The following is a 23,016-nucleotide window of genomic DNA, read 5'->3' as shown; positions in this document are numbered from 1 at the left end:
CAGTTTTTCAGGCATGTCGACCCTGCCATCTGATTGGGTTGAACTTCAAACTGTATGGCTCTCTAATTCAAACTCATCAGGGAGAAAATCATGAGACAGCAGAGTCTGAACACTATTTGATGATATCGAGAAATTTTTATCAAAGTTGTTTAGGTGTGATGGAGGTATTGTGGTTATGTTTTTTTTTATCTTTCAGACATATATACTGAAATATTTACAGCCAAGTCTGTAATGGCCAAGTCTGACATTAAACAGATATGGACATATAATTCTCTCCCAGGGAGGGGCAACACATTTTTTTTTTTAATGTAGGAGAAATATACTACTACTCAACCTCTACTGTAAGGATGGCAGCCCTGAGAACTCCTTTTTTAATGTAGCATGGTATGGATGTATTCCTGCTTCCAAAGGAATGAGGAGCAGACATTTCCACATGCAAGACAATAACATATTTTTGAACCAAACAGTCTGCCATACTCACCCTCCCCTCCCCTGGAATTAGGGCCAACAAATCAACATTTTAAACAAGGACCCCAGCTGACTCTGATGTAGGTGGTCCTCAGATCTCACCTTGAGAAATTCCACCCTATAACGATATTCTTTCCACACTCAAGAGCCAGAAAAGCTTTGCTTACTCTGAGACCAGGCCATTTTCTTAGGATTCCATATACCTCTTTTTCTTATTTCTAATCGCTGGTAGCACTTTCAGAAAATAATGGCTTTGCATCCTATTCCACAAAAAGAGGGCTCTGTAGTCAAGTCAGTTTGTAATAGGCCATATACCTGCCCTCCTCTTGAGAAAGCCACGGTGATAATTACCTCATTCCAAAGTCTGAGTAGTCCTGCAACAAAGAATCCTGTTTAAATTTATTTGATCCATTTCCCAAACTGAACGCAGAGACTTTTTTATGAATGCCTATTAAAAGCTCCACAGAACACACTGAATTGAAATTTCAAACGTACCTATATTTGTTAATGAGCTTAAGTTTTAATGTCTTCAATTCACCATTGCATTAACTGCCATCTCTCAAGGTACACCCAGGAATCTCCTGGCAGTCCAGTGGTTACAACTCCATGCTTTCACTGTCGAGGGTGCAGGTTCAATCCCTAGTCAGGGAAATAAGATCCTACAAGCCACATGGCATGGCCAAAAAAAGTTTTTTAATTAAAAAAAAGGTACGCCCTCTAATGCCTCCGTACTTCCTGTAGAGAAATAGTCACATCACAGAGCACTGAACTCAGAATCTGAAAACCTGTGGGTAAATGCTTGTGTCACCCTTTACCAATCATGTGACCTTGAATATGCTACTTAATCTGAGCTTCAGTTCCTTCACCTGAAAACTGAGAATAACAGCTGTCCAATCACTACATTGATGAGAGGGTCACAGATAGCACATAGGAAATTATCTAAAATTGTAAATGGTTTCAAATAACAATATGTTTATTTGAGGCTTGGGCCAGAATTGTTTACAACCAGACAGGAACCAGTTGTCCTGCCTGCTTCCCAGTCCAAATTATGGCACTAACCCAGCAAATAACCTGGTGACTGAAAGGGAATCCTGGTGCACATATGGAAACCCGCAGGCATGCTCAGGATCTGGATGCATTAGCACGTGTCTATGTGGCAGACAACACCCTCCCCTATTACAGATCTCTTCTGCTCCAGTCAAATCAGAAGGAGGGAGCCATCACCTCTCTTCATTTCATCTGCACACACAAAGGAGACTAAACAAAAACAGGATTCCATAGGCATACCAATCCTGATTAGCAAGGTGTAGAAACCAGTCGCATTGCCTGCCACTGGACTAGGAATCTGGGATAATTGTCAGTGCCCTCTTTCGCCCCTACTCCAGGATATTAGATTGCTAAATCATTGTCAGTACACCCATCTGATGAAATTAGGCTCATGGGGCCACTACAGTTAATATCAGGGTGAATCCAGGAATGAACACTGAGGCCTCCTTCTCTGGCAGAGAAGAACAGAACTAAGGTCCTTGTCTAAATAGCTCAAGCTTTTTCTTTGAAAAAGACAAGCTAGAGCACATGAAGAAACTTGTGATTTCTGGCAAGTTTCCTCATTCAAACTATAGAGCTAGTGACATCAATATTCATATCGCTAAGGAAGGTATGACCCTGACGCTTGTTTTCTGTCATCTTTTATTTATTTATTTATTTATTTATTTATTTAAATTTATGACTGTTTTGGGTCTTCGTTGCTGTGTGCGGGCTTTCTCTAGTTGCAGTGAGAGGGGGCTACTCTTCATTGCGGTGCGCGGGCTTCTCATTGTCATGGTTTCTCTTGTTGCGGAGCACGGGCTCTAGGCGCACAGGCTTCAGTAGTTGCGGCATGTGGGCTCAGTAGCTGTGGCTTGCGGGCTCTAAGCACAGGCTAAGTAGTTGCGGCACACGGACTTAGTTGCTCCGCGGCATGTGGGATCTTCCTGGACCAGGGCTTGAACCCACGTCCCCTGCATTGGCAGGTGGATTCCTAACCACTGCGCCGCCAGGGAAGCCCCCATCTAACTTTTAAATGGATATTTTCTCTTTTATAATTTGGATCATCTACTCCTCCACCCCAAGACTATTTAAAAAAAAAACAAACAAAAACTGCACAAATAGATATTAGGTGCATTTACTTGTAACACACTCCTACAGTTAAACAGAAAAGTGCCAGAGAGAAGAAAAAACAAAAAAACAGACATGAGCAACCACCAAACAAGAGTAGTTTACATCTGTTTAATGCTAAGAACACAGATATCCTAAAGAAGAGATAAACACTTAAGAAACAGAGTTTTGAGTTTTTTCCTAAACAGGATTTTGATCATGAAAACTAGCGTTCCAAACCTCAAAAACAATAGGGCATACAAACCTAGAAAAATGCAACACATATTTTATCTCTTATCTGAATTACCTGAGAACCCTGAAACATTCTCTTGAAGAGAGATCAGTATTAAAATCGTGCAAAGAAACTGTACCGATAGTGTTGAAACCATAAAACCAAGACCTGGCTTATACATGATAAGAGCAAAATAAAAATAAAGCGTGTAAAATAATGTGCAGTTTACAGAATTCAAAGAAAATCAGGGTGAAAGGAAGGCAATTAGGACAGGAGACATTCTATAAAGCGGGAAGCTCCGACGATGTCTACTGCAAGCCTGGGTGAAGCCAGGCGCCCTGAACGTGTGGAGCAGTCACTGATAGGAGGGATAAAGCGTGATTTCTCTAACAGCCAGCAAGTTAGCTGATGATCTGGCAAAACTTCCAGAATTAAAACTGAGGTAGTTTTCAGTAAGGAACGTTCTCCTGGAAAGCATGGCCAGCACGTGGTTGAGCCGGGACCTGATTCCGGCAAAGTGAAACTGCCTCTCTTTATTCAACTTTCTGAATGAGTCCCTAGAGCACAGATCCAAGTGGGGGGTGCTCCAGTACTTGGGGTGTCCAGGTGTGACATCATTGGCTCTGAGGGAAGTCTGGGAGCCGATGGAGCTGGCCACAGAGCCTTGGGAGGACAGAGAGGCGGAAGACCTCAAACTGGAGGATCGCGACACAGACACCTTTGATACTGCTGACCCCTCTTTAGCCAGGGTTCCCAGAAAGGAGAGAACATTCTCGTCCATGTCAGTCTGGGTGGTGGCTGACGCGGTCTGGACTGCGGTTTGGGAGCTCACCACCCTGGTAGCAACTGCAGTCTGGGTGCCAGTGCACGCCGTGGCCATGCTGGCCTGTGTCCCCACGTCACTCATGCTCACGGCGGGCGTCTCCTCTCCTGGCTCCGTCTGAGTGGTGGCATCGGTCGCCCTCCCGCCCTCCGGCCTGTCTCTGCGGCTGCTGAAGCCGTCCTCCTCACTGATGGTGGAGGCCGCAGAGTCCTCGCACCCGGCCTCTGCCCGGCCCTCCTCACCGCCCGGCTCGGCCTTCCTGGGGGTGCTCGAGAGCCTGGCCAGCCGTAGCCGCAGCAGGCTGCCCAACGTGAGCTCCTTGCACAGTGGTTTCTGCTCGATGAGATGGTCAAACCTACCGCTGATCCGGAAGCTGGACAGGAGTTTGGAGCTGATGGGCTTTGACTGTGCGTACAGGATTCGGAACTCCAGGTCAAAATGTTCAACCACTTGGCCGGACAGAATGACCAGGCTGCTGCTGTTTAATTTGCCGTCCGTCCACGTAAAACTTGAGGATTAAAAACAAACAAACAGAAGCAGGTAAGGATGAGCGATCTTCATTTACTTATTGGCAACCTGAATATAAAGCCCAGATATCCTGAGACATAAGTCACAACTCTGGTGACAGCACACCTGCCATGTAGTGTGACTGCAAGTTGCCTTAACACAGTACATAACCTAGGAATGCGTTAACACAAGAGTAAAAAGGCCACTGTTCAACCAACAGGCTAAAATTTACACTCCTCAGCCTCAGAGTTGCTAAAAACTAGAAAGGGTTCCTAAAGCACTTAGGCCAGCACCCTTACTGTGAGAAGCGAGGAAGGTGCCTGGCGACGGCACAGGGGGAAGCTAGTGGCAGAGCCTAGACTGGGCCCCGGTCCCTCCTCCATGCTGCCGTTTTCACAAAGGGAGACAGGACTGTCATTCTAACGACACTGTTGCTCAGTGCACGTTTAGAGCTGACAAGTGGCCGTGTGCCCCTGCCTGTCCAGCGTACCTCCTCCTTCCCGTGGTAACAGAGCCCTGCCCCCTCCCAGCCCAGACAGCTTCATGTATGCACCCTCTCCAGTCACAACAGAGGTGGGCAGGTGAGCCAGGCCAGCCAGAGTATCCTATCCCCTGGGATGCGGGGACCTATGCAGAGTGGGCATGTGAGCTAGCGAGAGCCAGGCAATTTTGCCAGGACTGATACCAGTGCAGAGAGAAAAAGTCTCCCTCTTTGAGAAACAGCTACTAAAAGGCCAGGTGAGGAAGCCTGGATCTTTGCCTGCAAATGGAGAGCCTGACAGAGCAAAAAGATCAACTAGAGAAAAGCAGAACCAGGAGACAGTGTTCTGATGAATGCATGGCCCCTACGTCAAGGTGAGCTGAAAACAAATGGTACCTTTCTACACTTTCAAGTTATTGGAGCCAGTAAATTCCGTTTTGCATACAGTAGTTTGAGTTAGCTTTCTGCACTTGAAGTCACCGCACTGATACAGAAATTCATATCAGGAGTAGGGTGTTTTACGTAAGAAATCATAAAACATAGTAGCAACTCTGTCTCTTGCAACTGAGAACCTAGGCTAATGCAAATTCACCTTGACAGCTGTCTCCAGAGCCTGAGAAGAAAGAAACCCTCAGTGAAATCATGTAAACAGGACACCTAACACCAGGATTTTAAAATGTCCTCAACAAATAAAAGCCATCCTCATCCTCATCTTCAGTGGTAGCATATTTCATTTGTAGGGGGTAATTTTTATATTTTATATTTTAGAACAGCCAAAAAACCATTTGGAGCTAAGTTTGGGTAATACAGATAAATCTTACTTTGGGTGAAAATCTAGTTTCCTCCTGTTATTTCCAAACATCTTATGAAAGAAAGTCTCCAAGAAGAGTTCAAATTTTGTTCCAAGCAATGACAGTACTGTTTGAAAAGAAAGACACCAAGAGTTCCTTGATCTGCTGGCCTCACCTTGCACAAGCCTTTGCACACCCACCTTTACCCAGGGCTGACACATAGTTATCACTCAGGAATCGTGCTTCTTCAAAAATACGTTTTTCTATCCTTCTTTTTTTGGGGGGCGGGGGGGCTGTGCAGCATGCAGGATCTTAGCTCCCCAACCAGGGATCAAACCCATGATCCCTGCAGGGGAAGTGCGGAGTCTTAACCACTGGACCGCCAGGGAAGTCCCCGTTTTTCTTTTTTAAACTGTAGAGACACACTTCACGTATAACATCAGAGTCTAACACAGAGGTGGCAAAACACACCACCATCAGAGAGACCTAAGTAAAAATGGTGTATCTTAACCTCTGGAGATCGGTGTTTACCACCCTTTATCTCCACCCTCCATTCAACTTCCCTGCTCTCTACCCTCAGATGCTGTGCCAACGTGAGACTTCAAAGGTGGAGCCAGAAGCATGGATCGGTACTTTCTAGACTAAAGCACCAAATCACAAGGCTTGAAGCAAGGTGAAGGATTAAAGTAAGGAGGCAGCTTCAGCTGTGCCTTCCGCACTGAGGCTGATGCCTGCAACTGCCCTTCCCTTCAAGTGGGCAGGGATGAGGGGGGGGTCAAAGGCCCCAAGGAACAGGAGTTGAGACTGTTCCTGTCTCTGTTAAGCCCCAGTTCATCCACTGTAGCCCTGGCTGAGCCTTGAATCTAGGACTCCCTCACTGTTGGGTCTCCAGGCAAGTTTCAACCTCTGTACTTTAGGTTTGTGGACCACGAGGCAGGGGAGGGGATCCCAGCCCGACCACCTTCCAGAGGAGGAGGCTTTGATTAATAGGCTCACACACACAGATGCACACATAGCAAAAGGCTTGCCCATAGAGGCTCACGCTGAGAGGAAAAAGCAGCTTTTACCTTTATATAGCACACTTCCTCTAAAAAGTTCAGATTAATAAGCATGGACGAGTCAGAAACTCACCTGTAGGAGCCTGTAGCCACACGAATGCCATCAATCAGTGTGAACTTTTCATGAACCTTCCCAACAATTTTAGTTCCTGACCTCGTATAGTAAATATTTCCTGTAATCGTCCGAACTGTCATCAGCTGTTGGTGGGGGAAGTGGGAGAAGGAGAAATGAATGATCCGGTGAGCACATGATAAAAGAAGCCTTAGTTTACAATTTCCAAACAGACACGCTTACTAGCAGATCAGTGAGTGGTTCACGGTCACCATTCGGTAACAACACCCACAGCACACAAGCCAGATGATTCTCAGGACTCAAGTAATGCTACTTCACATTTAGTTCATCTTCTTGCATGCTTTTTTATGCATGCATATTTATTTTTGAGACCTTCGGTTCATGTGGACACGTGCTCTAGAAGATTCACTTTTTGGACACTAAACAATAGAATCCAAGAAATGACTTTGAAACAAAATGTGGGGGGATAAAATCATCAAAGAAAACATGCCAGTGATAGATAACATTTTAACAAGGGTTTAAAGAAGCTAAGCTGATGTTTCTCCTCCTCTTTAGTTTAATAGCATTGCTAATAAATAATAGCCCAGGACTCCCCTGTGGCGCAGTGGTTAAGAATCCGCCTGTCAATGCAGGGGACACAGGTTCAAGCCCTGGTCTGGGAAGATCCCACATGCTGCGGAGCAACTAAGCCCATGCACCACAACTACTGAGCCCCCGTGCCACAACTACTGAAGCCCGCACACCTAGAGCCAGAGCTCTGCAAGAAGAGAAGCCACTGCAGTGAGAAGCCCGTGCACCACAACGAAGAGTAGCCCCTGCTTGACACAACTAGAGGAAGCCCGCGTGCAGCAACGAAGACCCAACACAGCCATAAATAAATACATTTATTTTTTTTAAAGTAATGATTAAACACTATAGCAAGACATAACAACATCCAAAGAAGTGAAAACCTACATCTACACAAAAACCTGTACACAAATATTCATACCAACTTTATTCATAACAGTAAAAAACTGGAAACTACCCTAATGTCCTTCAATGGGTGAATGGTTAAACAAACTATGGTTCAACCATACCATATGATACAGTTCAGCAATAAAAAGGAACAATCTATTGATACACACAACAATTTGGACAGATCTCAAGGGCATGAAAAAAAGCCAGCCTCAAAAGGTCACACACTGTATAATTCCATTTACATAACATTCTCTAAATGACAAAATTACAGAGATGGGGAACAAATCAGTGGTTGCCAGGGGTGAAAGATGCAGGGGAGGGCACGGAGAGGGGAGTGAATGTGACTATAAAGATGCAGCATGAGGGAGATCTTTGTGGTGATTGAATAGCTCTGTATTCTGCTGGCAGTGGTGGGAACACATATGTATACATGTGATAAAATGGCACAAAACAATAGACACACATGGTACCCATGTCAATTTCCAGGTTCTGATATTATGCTGTAAGTTACATAAGGTATAACTATTGGGGGAAACTGGGTGAAGGATACATGGAAACCTCTATGTACTATCTTTGCAACTTCTGTGAATCTATCATTACTTCTAAATAAAAACAAAAGACAAAACAAAAAAATTAGGGCATAGTATAACATTGTTTCTGCGATATTCTTACCCAAATGCATAATATGAATTTAACCATGGGGAAACATCAGATAAACCCAAATTCTACAGAAAACTGGCTAGTATTCTTCAAAAGCATCAAGACTCTAAAAGACAAAGAAAGAGAGGAACAGCTCCAGATGAGAGGAAGCTAAGGAGAAATGACAACTAAATGCAAGATATGGTCCCAGATTGGATCCTAGATAAGAAAACCAGCATTCATGGAATGATGAGTGAAATTTATCATGTCTACAGAGTAGAGGATAGTACTATATCAAGTTTATTTCCTGATTTTGAAATTTGTACTGAGGTTTGTAAGATGTAAACATTTAGAAAATTTGGGCAAAGAGTATTCAGGGATGCCTTATATCATTTTTCTAACTCCTTTGTAAATCAAATTATTTCAAAATGAAAATTAAAACAGACAAAAAAACCTAGAAACTTCCATAGAGGTGCACATGGAGCTGGCAGGGGAGGGCTTCCCGGACGATCCCTGAGCAGAGCTTCAAAGGGCAAAGGGTCAACATACAATAACAAGCATAAAGAATATCACGGTGGGCAGATTTCAGTGTGGTTTTGTGCATCTTTTCCTTTGGAACTTATCTGAATGCTACGTAGGCCTCTGTGATTGTGGTCAAAGCGCTTTTTTTTTTTTAATTTTTAAAAATTTTTATTTTACATTGGAGTATAGTTGATTTACAATCAAAGCGCTTTTGAGTGCCTGCACACAAACATGTGACCAAGCTCCTGCAGGCAGGACACCCAACATTCTGGACCAGCCACAGCACCAGGGCAGAAGAAGTCACCCCTACTTCTTCTGGTGAGGGGCAGATTCACCAGCACACACAGGCCCTGGTGAGAGAAGCCACCATGGCAAAGAGGTGCTTCCCGAGGAAGAAGTTAAGACGTGATGAACATGGGTGAGGCCAGAAAGACAGATCTCCTTTTGACCCTTCCTAGAGGATCCAGACACCCACGAAGGCAGCAACCAAGTCAGCAGGGAACTGAGTCAGCAAATACTCCTAGATTTCTGCTGAGTGGATGAATGAGAGCCAGTCACTCGATCAAAGCCGTGGCCGGGCGATTCTGTGATGTTCCTGCTGCACACACACCGCCTCAATTACAGCAAGAGCACCTTGAAATTAAACATCGACACCTTCCATTTCTTCCCCAGGCTCTGCGGCAGAGCAGGCATGGACTGAACATCTGGTTAGATGACGATGCGCTTTCCAGGCCTGACTTGCATTTCCCTTGGGTCCACCTGACACATTTTTAAATTGACTGTCAGGTCACAGGGCTGACTGTTTCATTCCGTCTCCAAGCTCCAAGCCTTACCTCCATCATGGATTTGCTTTGAAGCACTAGTGACAAGTTAGTAGCTACCTAACTAAACCCAATCCTGTTTCCTCTTGAGGGAGAACAACGAACAAGAGCCCTCAAGAGAAGTTAAACAGTCAAAATTGTGTAAACCAAATTGCTTGATAATAACAAGGTGGTAAAAGTTCATGTCCCCTACGCGGTAGCCTATAGAACCAAAGTCCAACCTCTTCATTCAGTTTGCTCACCGCTTTGTTTCCAGTACCTGGAACAATGAGTAGCTCAGAGTAGGTACTCACATAGGTGAGAAACTAAGTTGATGAATTAAGGTGATGAACCAAGTTGATGAATTAAGTTCCGAAGCTCTTAAGTTGCTTAATTTTGAAAAAGTGAATGCGGTAATAAATGACTATTTTTCTTGCCTCTTTCTACTGAAGAGAACAAGCTTGCTAAGTTACATAACCTTACATTTAAATACTTAAGCTCAAATTACTTTCATGCTCAGAGCAAAGGACCTAAGTCTAATTTTATAATAATGAGAAACGAGAGGCAGCATGTGACAGTGATTTAAGAACACTGGGGCTGCAGGCAGGCCGACAGATGGGGAAACTCTATCCCACTACTTTCTAGGTGTAGACACTGGGCTCTTGGTGTCACCGCTTCCCAATATGAAACACGGGCATAACGCCACTCACCTGATGGGGCTGCTGTGAGGATTTAAGTTGCGTAACACTGTCAAGAGCCTAGGACGGCGCCAAGGACCCAGCAGGACTCCGTAAACAGTGGTCCTTACGATTAAAATTGGAGCCTGCGAGTGCTGCAGTCAAAAGCAGCAGCTTCACATGTATAAAGTGATGTGTATAAAATTGATGACTGATTAAAAAAAAAAAAGCAGCAGCTTCCAAGACAGCCTCTTGCCATCAACAGACAAGCTCCCCATTAAGAGGCATCGTGACGTGAGGGAGAGGCCAGGGTCTGAACCTGACTCTGTCTTTCTTTCCTGTGAGGCTTCAGGAGAACGACTTTTCTCACGGCCTCAGGTCCCTCCCTTACAACGGGGAGACCACCACCAACGGGGAGATCACGGATGCTCAGTCATTATTTGCTGATTGTGGTGAAACTAGAAACAGTGTAACACAAACCTTTTCCTCTTCAGGATGAACTTTCATATCCATGCACATATCCAAAAACTGAGAGAGCAGAGCCTGGTCCAGAAGGATGTAGACAGCAACTCCCTGTTTCCGACAGATTTCCTGCAGGTCTCGGAAGATGTCGATGTCCGTGAAAACATCCATAACCACTGCAATCACCTAGGGCGCGGGGCAGAGAGAAGAGCCAGCGGTCAACCCACAAGGACACCACCTTACAGCTCGTTGTCCGGACTCTGGACCCCGTCTCAGAGCTGGGAAAGGACCCCTGTCCTACAATACCCTTCCTTCCTTCTCCTTCTGCAGTATCAGTTTTCCTCTCACCGTGGACTCTCGTCCGTCCCCAAAGACGCTCAGGCCACTGTATGCTACAAATCTGGACTTGACCCAGCCACTCGCCTCCACACTGCAAATTTCTCAAAACTATAGATTCATCCACTACTTTGACCTCCTATGAACTTGTTCCATTCAACTCTCTTCCTTTACTAAAACCCCCGTCTCACAAGCTCAGCTCAGACCAGCAAGATATCTAGGTTCTGCGGCTAACCCACCATCATTTTAGACATGTGACTTGTTGTCTATGTCTGTAAAACAGGTATGTAAAAACTTAGAGTCTCTCTGAGGCCCCCCTTCTGGGTAGACCAGTCTCCAAGTCTGATTTTATTGTCTGATTTTGGATCGTAATATGATTTTCTATTATAATCTAGAAAGGGCCACCTCATCCACCACCAACTCATGGCTCGAAACTGATTGAACCAGGCGAGTCAATTCTCCCACCTCCTGCCTCTGTCGCTGCACATCACCTCTTCATGACGTCTGCTCCCTCCACCTGTCAGGATCGAACCAAATGGCTTCCAGAGCGCCAGCCCCTCCTCTGTAAAAGGCGGTCTCTGAAGTTCTCTGGTGTCTGTCCGCGGCGCAAGCCCGCAACAAGAGCACAGAAATATGTCCTAAGGATGCTGTCCTGCACCTTGGACCAGTCCTTTCTGCTCCCCAACGATCCGGCTCCATTTGTGCCTCCTAATCAATTTTCCCTGCTCAGCACACACTACAGTTAAGGGCCACCTCAGCCACGTGGCCTTGGGCAGATTACAGCTGCTTCAAAAGTCTGTTTCCTCCGCTGCAAAACAGATTTGTCGTGAGCATTAAATGACTATGCTACATCAAGTGCCCAGTACAAGAGATCCCTCTGGTATCTGTTCATTGATTCACTTGACCAATCCAGAGCTTAAGCCGTCCAGACAGTTCAGCGCAGGGAAACATCTCCCAGCTCCTGGCTTTCCTGCTTAAAGAGAGGCCGCTCCAGCAGCAAAGCCTCTAATCACACCCTCTGCAGGTTTGAAAGCATGGCCGTCAGCTAATTCCTGGCAGGTCTGCGGGGGAACCAAAACATGCAGGTCTCGTACAAGCCCCTGCTGGTCAGAGCCAGGACTGTCACCTTAGGAAACCACTCCCTGAAGCCAAGGTTTGGAGCTCTGCTGCAGGCTGGAGCTGCAATGTACCGCCCTCCTCGTAACCTCATCAGTAAAAACATGAGTCTCTTCCAATCACATTAACTCCTTTCCTGAATGTTAAGGTGACTGACTTACAGGTCTGTGAGAGCAGAGGCCCCTCAATGGGACTGATTCATCTCTGTGGGCCCAGAGGACTCAGGCCAGTACCCGAGAGTCATTACCCCTTAAGTATCTGGGTATCAAAGAAGTGCAGAGGGGCTTCCCTGGTGGTGCAGTGGTTAAGAATCCGCCTGCCAGTGCAGGGGACACGGGTTCGAGCCCTGGTCCAGGAAGATCCCACATGCTGCGGAGCACCTGGGCCCGTGAGCCACAACTACTGAGCCTGCGCTCTAGAGACCGCGAGCCACAACTACCGAGCCCGCATGCCACAGCTACTGAGGTCTGCGCACCTAGAGCCCGTGCTCCACAAGAGAAGCCACCGCAATGAGAAGCCCGCGCACCGCAACGAAGAGTAGCCCCTGCTCATCGCAACTAGAGAAAGCCTGCGTGCAGCCACAAAGACCCAACACAGCCCCCCAAAATAAATAAATAAATAAATTTATTTTAAATTTATTTTAAAAAAAGAAGTGCAGAGACAAAGAGATGATTTTACTGTCCATCTCTAACACCTCAGAGTCTTGTCCACCAGGAGGAGGGACCCAGAAATGCCAGCTCCCAGGAAGTCATTGCTGTGAGGGAGTCTGGGAAAGACAATTTATCTCTCTGGTTCCCTTTCTCCAATGTTGCCAAAGCCCCAGCTGTGAGCTATTCTTGGCAAAGGGTATAGCTAAACCCCACTGGAGACAGTGATTTAGAAAATAAAAAGTGTTCCTTCTAAATTGGTGGCATCTTCAGAAGTTTATGTCCTCCAATGCATTTTTATACATCCTACTTGGAGATGTATCTATCCCACTAATTCAGGCCAAACAACTTACTGGCTAAAAGGCAGAAAGGCGTGGGCACAGATCCCAGCTCTGTGGCTTACTGCTGTGTGACTCTGGGCAAGTTGCTTAATCTCTCTGAGTCTCAGTTTCCTCCTCTGGAAGATACGGATAATATCATCTAGCATCTACATCAGAGGGTTGTTGTGAGGATTAAATGAGACAAAGCATGGAAAGGGCTTGGCTCAGGCATGAAATAGGTGTTCAAATGCAGCCAGCACCTCAGAGTCTACTGTGGGCTGAACCCTGTGCTAGGTAGAAAGATGGCTATAAAGGATTTGACATGCACCTGACTTACCCACAAAGAGAGGACACGGGCTGCAGGGAAGGAAAATGATACGTACTGTAACAGGCAAGGAAATCAGGGGAACACTTTGGGGTAGGGAGAGACAGTAAAGCATCTCTCTTGCAGGCGTAGACCCAACACAGGCCCTCAAATGTTTACCAAAGGAGAGCAAAGGAGGATTCCTGGAGGAGACGGCCTTTGAGTCGAATCACAAATCAGGATGATTTGGACAGGGGAGAAGCAAAGGGGAGGGCATCCGGCAGGAAGCCACATGATGACAGAGGAAGATGTAGGAAATGATGGGGTATGTCCCAGTCTGGCTGGAACGCAGAGTATGCATGAGAGGGAGCGACAAGACGTGACTGAGAGACAGGTGAGTGTGCAGGAGCATGGAAGGCCTTGGACGCCAACCAAGGTGTCAGGATCATACAGGCCACGGAGGGGAGGAGGTTTAGGATGAGTGATGAGTTCAGTGATGAACCCAACAGGACAGAAGAAGCTGATGCTGGAAGTGTTGGTTGGAGATGTGGTCCCCCTCCTGCAACACAGGGCCACATACGTAAGTACCTGAAACACAGCAGGCGCTTAGGTAGCTTTTTAGGTTCAGCAAATGTTTAGGAGGACTAAAGACTGAAAGAATAAAAATCAGCGATAGAGGTTTCGACGGTGGGCCAGGCGGGAAGCCGTGAGGGTCACAGAGAAGGGAAAGGGGCCCGTGGGAGAGGTAAGCAATGTTCTCCCTGGGCTGAGGGAGGAGAGATGGGGGTGGAGGGAGGCTGATTCAGGTCCACACAAACAGGAAACAGAAACAGAAACAATCTTGAGAGAGAGAGAGGTTTTGAAACTGATTTTGAGGTGGCAGTAAAACCTCATAAAGGGGTTCTGAATACACACATGTGAGAATGAGAGTCGAGGTCATAAGAGAAAGTGAGAGAAAATCAATCTGGGGTCAGTCCTCGTCCTCAGGAGAGACAGGAGGTGAGCGCGACAGGGCCGATGGATGTGCACCCAGGTGCCACTGGGACAGAGCCTAGGAAGCGGGCCCAGCTGGCCGGGCTAGAGAGGGCTGGAGGGTCGCTGGAAGCAGGGCCCCAGGAGCGGGGCCCACAGCATAAGGCGCCTGCCAAACTGAATTTTGATTTATCATTTAACAAAACAATTGTGTGAACACCACCTTTGTTAGGTAGTGAGTCAGTATCTAATTTGCTGTTAGTTTCATTGTTTGGTTTTGAAGCTTCAACCTTTCCTGTGTGTTGAAAATAATTGGGTTTGAACGCCCACAGGGTACTTAGAGGGTAGATGGAGATGCTTGTCCTCTGACTCCCCCTGCACCCAACCTCCCCTCCTCTTTCTAGAGCAGGACCCTTAAAAGACTTCTGGAGGAAGAACAGCCCTATGGGTGGAAGTAGTCAGCAGGAAGGCCCGCCTTCCTTCCAGACCCCATCCCTGCTCCCCCTTACTCTCTGCCCTCAGCCCCGCCCCACCCCCGCCCCCACGCAACCAAGCCCGGCGCAGCTGAACTAGACCTGGGGCTTCTCAAGTCTGTGAAGGGACAGACTCTTCTCTGAACTGAGCAATGACCTGGGCTCATTCGCTAGCCAGCTGAGTGTCTGCTTTGCAGGGCTGGCCACATCTCCTAGGTGTTGGCGTCCATGCTGCAGGCTGCTGGGCCCTAGAAGTGCACCTGGACTTGAAAGTGGTCATCACTCCCACTCCCTGAGTCATACTGCGGGATGGACAAAGGAGAGACACGTGGGCAGGTGGGCATCCCATGCCCATCAAGTGCCCACATGGTCACGGTGGGTATTGCCCTGTCCCAGCCTATGCTACAAAGAGCCTACCCGCTCTCCTAGAGCTGGAAAGCTCTGCAAGTGGTGGCTTGTGAGTGTCCGATCCAGGGTCAAAAGCCCATCTGCAACTCAGCGCACGTTGGTCCTAACATGACTCCTAAAGAGGAAACACCCAGCTGTCGGAGGCTGGATGGCTGGTCTGCCGCCAGTCCCCACGCTGTTCCTGCTCTTCTCCAGCCACATCTACAGCAGCCACTCCTGCATCAAGTCCCATGTCATCATCGCAGGTGACAAAACCTCAAGCCTTACCTCCCTCAGTCACTCCCAACCATCCCTCGATGATTTATACCATGGGACCTGGTGATCCACGTGGTTACGGGTAGCAGTCCCTGGGGTATTCTGCACTGACCCCGTTTATGTTACTTTTCACGTGGAACTGGAATCTTTTCTGTTTGCCAGAAGTTCTAAAGAGGTATCTTGAGATTTGAAAACCCCATTAATTGTTATCTCCAATTTACTGATAAGAAAAATAAAGCGTGCGGAGGTTCGGTGACTTGTTCGAGGTGACACACTTAGGCAAACGCAGGAGCTGGAATTTCAGCCCAGCTGACCCCAGAGCTACCTATTAAAAAGTGTTAGATTGGGACTTCCCTGGCAGTCCAGTGGCTAAGATTCCATGCTTCCAATGCAGGGGGCACAGGTTCGATCCCTGGTCAGGGAACTAAGACCCCACATGCTGCACGGTGCGGCCAAAAAAGAAAAAAAAAAGTGTTAGATTAAACATTATCGCAAACAAATCTAACGTTCAGTATTCAAATGATTGAAAGCTTAGACTAAATCCTGGAAGGATCAGTAGAGTATTCCATAAAGTATATGAGATTGAGCCCATCACAAAGGATGATCACTAAGAACACAAAATAACTTGCAGAGCAAACGTCAGGCAACTTGAAGTGCCCTAGGACAGCAGGTACTTCTTTCTGCAGGCGGTTTTGCTGACTAACTCCGAATTGACTAAATCAGGAAACCTTGGGAGGCAGAGATGCTACATGAACAGGCTACAGAGTGAGACCTGGACGTGGATGCAGGCTCCTCCACTTCTGATCACCGGGTACCCTACCCTCTAGCAAGTTACTTCCGTTCTGTTGGCTTCTACAACATGCAAATAATGCTACCCACCTTGTAGTGTTTGCAGTGGGTTTGGTCAAGAGAGAACACTTGACAGTTCCTGGCACACAGAAAGCCCTTATACGGCAGCTGTCATAGTCTTAGTCCTAATTCATATTTTTCGCCAGTGTATCTTTGGGACAGATACACAGAAATGGAATTGCTAGGTCAATGGGTAAATACAACTGAAATTGTGCTGAATATTGCCAGATTCCCCTCCAGAGGTTCTATCATTTGCATCCGGACTTTAAAAAAGCCAGGAGGCCTACTACTTTTCTTCCTGAGAGAACTTATCCTTTATCCATAAAGGAACCAGAGAATAATTCTGCAGCTTCTCTACTGCCCAATGGATGTCAGGTGAAAAGAATAAAGAAATGAAATGGCAGACAGAAAACAGAACAGTGGTTGCTGGGGGCTGAGAGGAGGAGGGAATGGGGAGTTACTGTTCAGTGGGAACAGAGGTTCCTCTTGGGAAGATGAACAAGTTCTGGACCTGGATGGTGGTGATGGTTGCATGTGGTGATGGTGAATGTCCTTAATCCACTGATCTGTACACTCTAAAAAAGTGCTAAATTTTGTTACATATATTTTGCCACAATTAAAAAGAAGAAAGAACTGAAATGGCGAAAGACTCCGAAATCCTTAACCTGACACACAGAACCAAAAGGAAGGGCTAAAAAGCAGCCACACTTAGTCTGGCGGGCAGCATCTCACGCAACGGTGAGATTTCCTAGGACAGTGGTTCTGAACCAAGGGCAATTTTGCCCCTCAGAGGACATTTGGCAATGTCTGGGGACACTTTTTAAAACTGTAAAATATATAACATATATATAATATTGCCATCTTAACAATTCCTAAGCATACAATTCAGTGGCCTTAATTACATTTGCAATGTCGTCAGCCCTCACCACTATGTGTTTCCAAAACGTTTTTATCACCCCCAACTGAAACTCTAACCATTAAAGCAGTAACTCCTTCTTCCCCTGACCCCCTCCCCAGGGGAGACATTTTTGAACATGATGACTATTTTTTGGCGGGGCCAGTGCTTCTGGCATCCACTGGGTGAAGGCCAGGGATACTACTCAGCATCCTACAATGCACAGGACAACCCCTCAGAACAAAGAGCGTTATCCTGTCCGAAACGTCAAGAGTGATGAGGTTGAGAAAGCCTGCCCTGGGTTCCGAATAGGAACTGATCACACTGCACAGGTTCAATTGCAACTCAGAGGAGGATTGTGCAAGATCAGGAGGGCCTTAATATGGATACATCCACGCGCATACGTTGGGGGGGGGGGGGGCCTCCAACAGAATCCTCAGCTGTTACTCCTCCTAGGAGGCAGGATTCTTTGTCAACACGATGACAGCTTTTAACAAATGCTCAGGTTATCAAAAGGATGCCCAAGGGCGAGGTCATAGCAAAAGTGCCCCTTTGGAACAAAAGCTCGTAGGGGATGGGCGGCTGCTAAGAGCGAGGGCTCTGGAGAGTGCAGGATCTCCTAACAGGGTGAGCTTTGTCTGTGAGCTCCCATCCGGACACGAGGAATATCCCAAGAGCCTCGGCAACAGCACATCACCAAGGGAGGGCACACAGCACTTCCAGGCAAGGTCTCCACTCCCACCCGATTTGTGGGGGCCAGAGCCCAGCCCAACGCTGATTCACATGGCAACAGAGACAAAGAAATGAATGACTCATCAACAAATACAGTAGCACAGGGACAGATTCTAGAGTACGTGTGCGAGGGAGAAATCCTGTGTAGTTCAAAATTCTCCTAAGAGCAAACATCTCAGCTCTCAAGAAGTCCAAAGGGGGAGGGAAAAAAAAAAGTCCAAAACAGTATTTCCTCCAGCTTTGGTGAAGCTCAACTGAGCACCAAGTCCGCTTGTACTCAGAAGCCACGCTGTACATAAACCGTGTGTTTCCAGGTGCTGTACCTCCCTCAGCGCGGCAGACCCACGCTTTGAAAGGTGCGCAGGAACTGAGCCAACGGCAGAACTGGCATGTTCACAGCCCTGGTCCCACCCGCCCTGGGACAAGTCCTTGCAGAGCAGACAGGCAGGCAAACTCACTTGCTGAATGATCAAAGGTGCACGTGAGAGGTCTCCGCTGTACCTACTGAGCACTCTTCAGTGCCAGAGGCCCTACAAGCCTAAACGGCTCCAACAGCAACATGAGTCCTGGATGAGGACCCATCCCAGAACCATCCGTTGAGGCCGCAGAGCCAGAATGAGACACCACCGTTTACCAAGTGAGCCTGGCTTCTTGTGCCTGTACCCTGCCCACTCCAGTCTCCTTCCTGCCAAGGGGAGATCTAGTCCTGTCATCGTCATTTTCCTTTTTCTTCAATATGCGACATGGAAATTAAAAGTTCAGATCTTAAGAAACCCTTAAAAACCCCCCAGCTTATTGAAAACTACCAAAGCACCAACCCTCCCTCATGGCAGGGGACCCTGTGGAGTGGTGAGTGGTCGAGAGCCCGGGCTCAGGGGCCAGGCAGACGGGCTCACGCCCAGCTCTGTCCCACACTAACCGTATCTTGGGGAAGCTACTTATCGTCTCTGTGCCTGGTCTCTTAATTGTGGCCTCCTCTTAGGTTGGGGAGGGTTAACTGAGAGAGTCCAGGTAAAGGGCTTAGCACAGAAACTGACCCTTTAAAAGTGCTCAATCACACCGTCAAGCGCTTTCGCCATCTGAACACAGACGCAGAATGGCTTCTCATCTCATCCGGAAACAGCCTGAGACCTACATCTCCACAGCCCTCGCCGTCATAGGTACTGGACTTCAAAGGATGTATTCGGAGTGACACAGCCACTCCTGTGTACACAACCCACACCTCTACCTGGCGCAGCAGCGCTGGACCAGCCACCAGATTAGCTCTCTAACACCCGTCTCCTCCATAGATCTCCATCCACCTGGGGACAGTGACGCCTCCTCATCTCCACATGGCACAAGGCAGAGCGTGGTGGCCGACAGCGGTTAAGAGATGCTGTGCCTCGGTTTGAGTCCTGGCTCTGTCATTCCCTGGCTGTGTGATCTTGGGGCAACTTAACTTCTCTATGCCTCAACTTCATCAGCCGCAAAATGGAGCTAATAATCTCACCTGCCTTAGGGTTACTTGGAACAGTGCCTGGCAGAGAAAGCATTATTATGTTTTGGGTTTTTGGTTGTTTTTTTTTTACATAAAAGAGATGGTGTCTGAGACCTCAAGTTTAGCGTGTCTCAAATCCCACTCATCTCCCTATCCCTACCCTCAGCCTCATTCTTCTCCTGTATTCTAATTTCGTAGCATCACCACTCACCCAAGCTAAAAAAAACTCAATTCTTCCTATACCTTCTCCTTGGCCTTGCCTACTCTCCTGCCCCCTCACTCACTACCCTTCCGGTCCATCGAATGACCAAGTCCTGTCGATTCTACCTAAAATTCTTCCCCTGCCTAAGGCCCAGCACTGCCTTAGCACAGAGCCTCCTCTCATATGTAGGTCCCTATGCCCCTCCTTAGAACCACCTCAACACCAGTCTCACCGCTCTCTAACCCATCCTCCTTCCTGCTCTCGCCAGCATTTACTGCTCAGGAACACCAATCTGATCAGCTCCTCTCCTCCCTCTAAACCTTCAATGGCTCCCCACTGCTCCTTCCAGTAGCGTGCAAAGCCCTCGACGGTCTGGCGTCAGTCTTTCCCATCAGCCTTCTCTCCTACCATTAAACCCCCACATACTCTCTGCTCCAGCTGTGAGGAACTTGGCTGCCTCCAAAAATGCCAGGTGTTTTCACACTTCTGGGCCGGTCCCTATCCTCTGCTCCGGCAAGCCCCACCCATCCTCTTGGACCCAGCTCCAAGGTCACCATCACTCCTAAAGTTTTCTTTCTTCAGCCTGCAGCAACTTCCTCACTGCTTCCCACCAGCAGACTGTCAACTCTCAAGTGCAAGCAAGGATCATGTCCTTCACCTGTGGCCCCAGCCCCTGGGGCACAGTGTCCAATACACAGTAGGCTCTGAATAAGCAAGCAATCTGGCATATGGCAGAGACATTGAAAATACTCATCAGATTTAAAGGTAACGTACCACCTTTCTCAGTTAAAACTGCCCAGGTTCCAAATACAGAATCTTGAACATATAAGTGTGTAGCTGGACTAGGGCACAGAGCAAGGCAGGAGGTTCTACCCAGGAATGCATTACAGAATGCCTACAAGACAAAGGTGTCTGAGCATCAGCCTTGAGCCCCTTCTAAGGCCGGCGTGAGTTGATGGACAGTCTTCCCTCTGGTCTTAGCTCCAGTGCCCCTCCACTACCACTAAAAATTGGATGTAAGCAAGAGGCTAGGGCAATTCCTCTCTCTTTCATGGAGACCCGTTCATTACTTTTCTCAAGTTCCAAGTGCCCAAGTTCTCCCCCTAGACGTGATTGTTGGGAATGCACACCTATCCTAAAATGGTGTCTTTTTCCATCTTTTCAATCTTCCCGCTGAACCCACAAGTGTCTGTTGCATCAAAAGGACCCTCAGCACACCCAAAGCACCGCAGGACTGATAATAGCCCAGCTGGAGCCCACACCTACTCCCACAAAGGCAAGGCACTAGCCTACTGTACCCCCTACCCACTGCAACCCCACCATCAGGCAAAGAGCACCCGGCGCAGGAACACCGGTAAGTCAGGGCTTGTCCCTTCTTGGCTACTTCAACTGCCTTGATGCACAGATATCATAACCACAGTCAGACACACTCAGGTACGAGCCCTACCAAGTCTTACCGTGGCCTGGGGCTTTACCTGCCATGTCTCTGGCACAGGCAGACAGCCAGGAAGCTGGGCACTGCCAGTCAGCAAGCGAGGTGGCAGTTGATCATGGCTCTGGAGAAAGGTGTCTGCTGCCACACCCTACCCGCCCCTCCCACCTTCTGGGCCGCATTCTTCCTCCCAGACCCCTAGTACCCAGCACCCTGCTGCAGTCTCATCCTGGCTGGCAGAGAGACAAAACCTCCCACTGCACCCCAATACCTTGTCACACTAAGGGTCAGACAACTGCACCAAAAGTGAGAGATGACTTAACGCAGGGGTATCTGCATTTTTTTTTTTCCAGCCTATGGAAATGCAAACTCCCTTCCCCACTCATTCACTGAAGGAGCAACTTCCCCTCTAGGCCGGCAGGAGGGAAAGGGGTCGGGGCTCACTTTGCCACTCTGGTATGTATCTGCTTTCTACAACAAAAGACACGTGCAGGTGACTAGCAATGATAGATTCCTAATGCCCCGCAGTTGTCTCTGGGGACAACTTTCAGGAATTTTCCGCTAGGTTATGCGCTTTTTAGGTATTGCATCTCCTAAAAAGCTCCTGAAAGTGGGATCTAGAGTTGGCTGACAGCCAGTCTGACAACTGGTTTCAACTGAAAGCTGGAACTAGCAGGATTTCTGATCACCCTCCCCGGGAATGTGAATGTTAGGAGTTGGAACTTGGGCACAATCCGCATTCTTGGGGACCGAGACTCCTCCCACTCTCCCCTGACACGAGGAGCGGCCAGGGAGGAGATCGGGGATCCGAGGGGATACACGCAGAGTGGGGCGAGTCGGGGACCCCGGGACCACCCGGCTCGCGCTCCTAGCAGACCTCAGTTTCCCATTTTTGAAGGGAGTGTCCCGTCCGACCGGGGACCGAGGTGACCCGAGGAGCCGGGCCGCGGCGCTCACCTCTCGCGCCGAGCGGAGCTGCTGGCGCAGCGCGTCCTTGCAGCCATAGGGGCCGCGGGCGCCCGTGCCGCGGGGCTGGAAGTGCGCCTCGACGCGCGTGGCCCCGCGGTAGGCGCCCTGATAGAAGGAGGGCCAGCCGAGCTCCAGCAGCGGCGGCTCCAGGTCCGACTGCTCGGGGAAGTAGGTGCCGGAGGAGCAGTCGTGCGACGAGCCGAAGGAGTCCTCGGCCCCCGCTGCCGCGCCCTCCTCGCCGGGCCGCTCGGCCGCGCTTAGAATGGCGCGCACCTCGTCGGGGTTTAGGAAGCGGCCGAGGCGCTCGCGTCGCAGGAAGGCCGCGAATGCGTCGGGGCCGCCCGCCACCAGCTCCTCGAGCGCCAAGCGCCGCTCCTCGCTGTACAGCTCGGCCGGGTTGGGCGGCCCGCACGGCGACAGGCAGGCTGCGGGCAGCTCGTCCAAGCCATCGGACCGCATAGCCATGGCGGCGCTCGGACACAAGCCGACTCAGGCCAGTATGGACGTAGAGAACACTTTATAGGCACCTTTGAATCTAACCGGCCCGCGCCATTGGCCGCGCCGCCCCGCCCCGGCTCTCCCATTGGCTGCCTTGTTGTAACGGCAGTGTCCGGACGCAGTGCACGCCTCTGTGACTCCGCCCCCTGACGTGCTATTGGCTGCCCCGCGGCCCGGCCCGGCCCCGCCCCGCAGCCCTGCCCCTCCCAGCGCCTCCGCAGAGGCGCAGGACTGCGGCCGAGACCATGTTCTTGCTCCGTGGTTGCTCGGCGGAACTTTATCTTGGGGACTAAGTTCCTGTTCCGAGGTAGCGTTCCTGCTCTGGTCCTGCGGGGAGCCGAGTTCATCAAGATCAACTAGAGAGCGGATGTCAGGCCTGAGTAGCCGTGGTACCCGGGGCACCCGGTGGGGCAGGCAGGGAGCCCGAACTGAAGCCGGAGAGCCCGACCGCAGCCGTCCTCGTGCTCCCCCCGCCGGCCGCCCCAAAGCGCGGCCCTACAAGGCC

The 23,016-nt window shown here is 48.9% G+C and overlaps 1 protein-coding gene and 1 non-coding gene across 2 annotated transcripts; both read right to left on the bottom strand.

The window, feature by feature from the left end:
* Positions 1 to 304: 304 nt before the first annotated feature.
* Positions 305 to 439, bottom strand: LOC114235432 (small nucleolar RNA U109). The gene has a single exon (XR_003621611.2). It is a non-coding gene; the product is annotated as a small nucleolar RNA U109 (small nucleolar RNA).
* A 2,153-nt stretch (positions 440 to 2,592) lies between these two features.
* On the bottom strand, positions 2,593 to 22,499 carry FAM83D (family with sequence similarity 83 member D). Its single transcript, XM_007193120.3, has 4 exons — positions 22,002 to 22,499; positions 10,645 to 10,812; positions 6,570 to 6,694; positions 2,593 to 4,167 (listed from the first exon to the last, which is right to left on the bottom strand). Exons 1-4 carry the CDS (start codon positions 22,476 to 22,478, stop codon positions 3,192 to 3,194), a joined length of 1,746 nt encoding a protein of 581 aa, XP_007193182.2. The 5' UTR covers positions 22,479 to 22,499; the 3' UTR covers positions 2,593 to 3,191.
* Between the last annotated feature and the right edge of the window lie 517 nt (positions 22,500 to 23,016).

This window comes from Balaenoptera acutorostrata, chromosome 15 (genome assembly GCF_949987535.1).
Source record: "Balaenoptera acutorostrata chromosome 15, mBalAcu1.1, whole genome shotgun sequence".
NCBI lineage: Eukaryota > Metazoa > Chordata > Mammalia > Artiodactyla > Balaenopteridae > Balaenoptera > Balaenoptera acutorostrata.
Note: the sequence above shows the minus strand (reverse complement) of the source record. Positions and strands in the feature narration are given on the sequence as shown.

Bases quoted from the DNA above. Each gene is read 5' to 3' on its own strand.
- FAM83D (XM_007193120.3), bottom strand. From the start codon at position 22,478: ATGGCTATGCGGTCCGATGGCTTGGACGAGCTGCCCGCAGCCTGCCTG. The intron at 10,813-22,001 runs GTGAGCGCCGCG...CCCGCGCCCTAG, and splicing joins AGCTCCGCTCGGCGCGAGAG to GTGATTGCAGTGGTTATGGA. The intron at 4,168-6,569 runs GTGAGTTTCTGA...TTAATCCTCAAG, and splicing joins GTGGCTACAGGCTCCTACAG to TTTTACGTGGACGGACGGCA.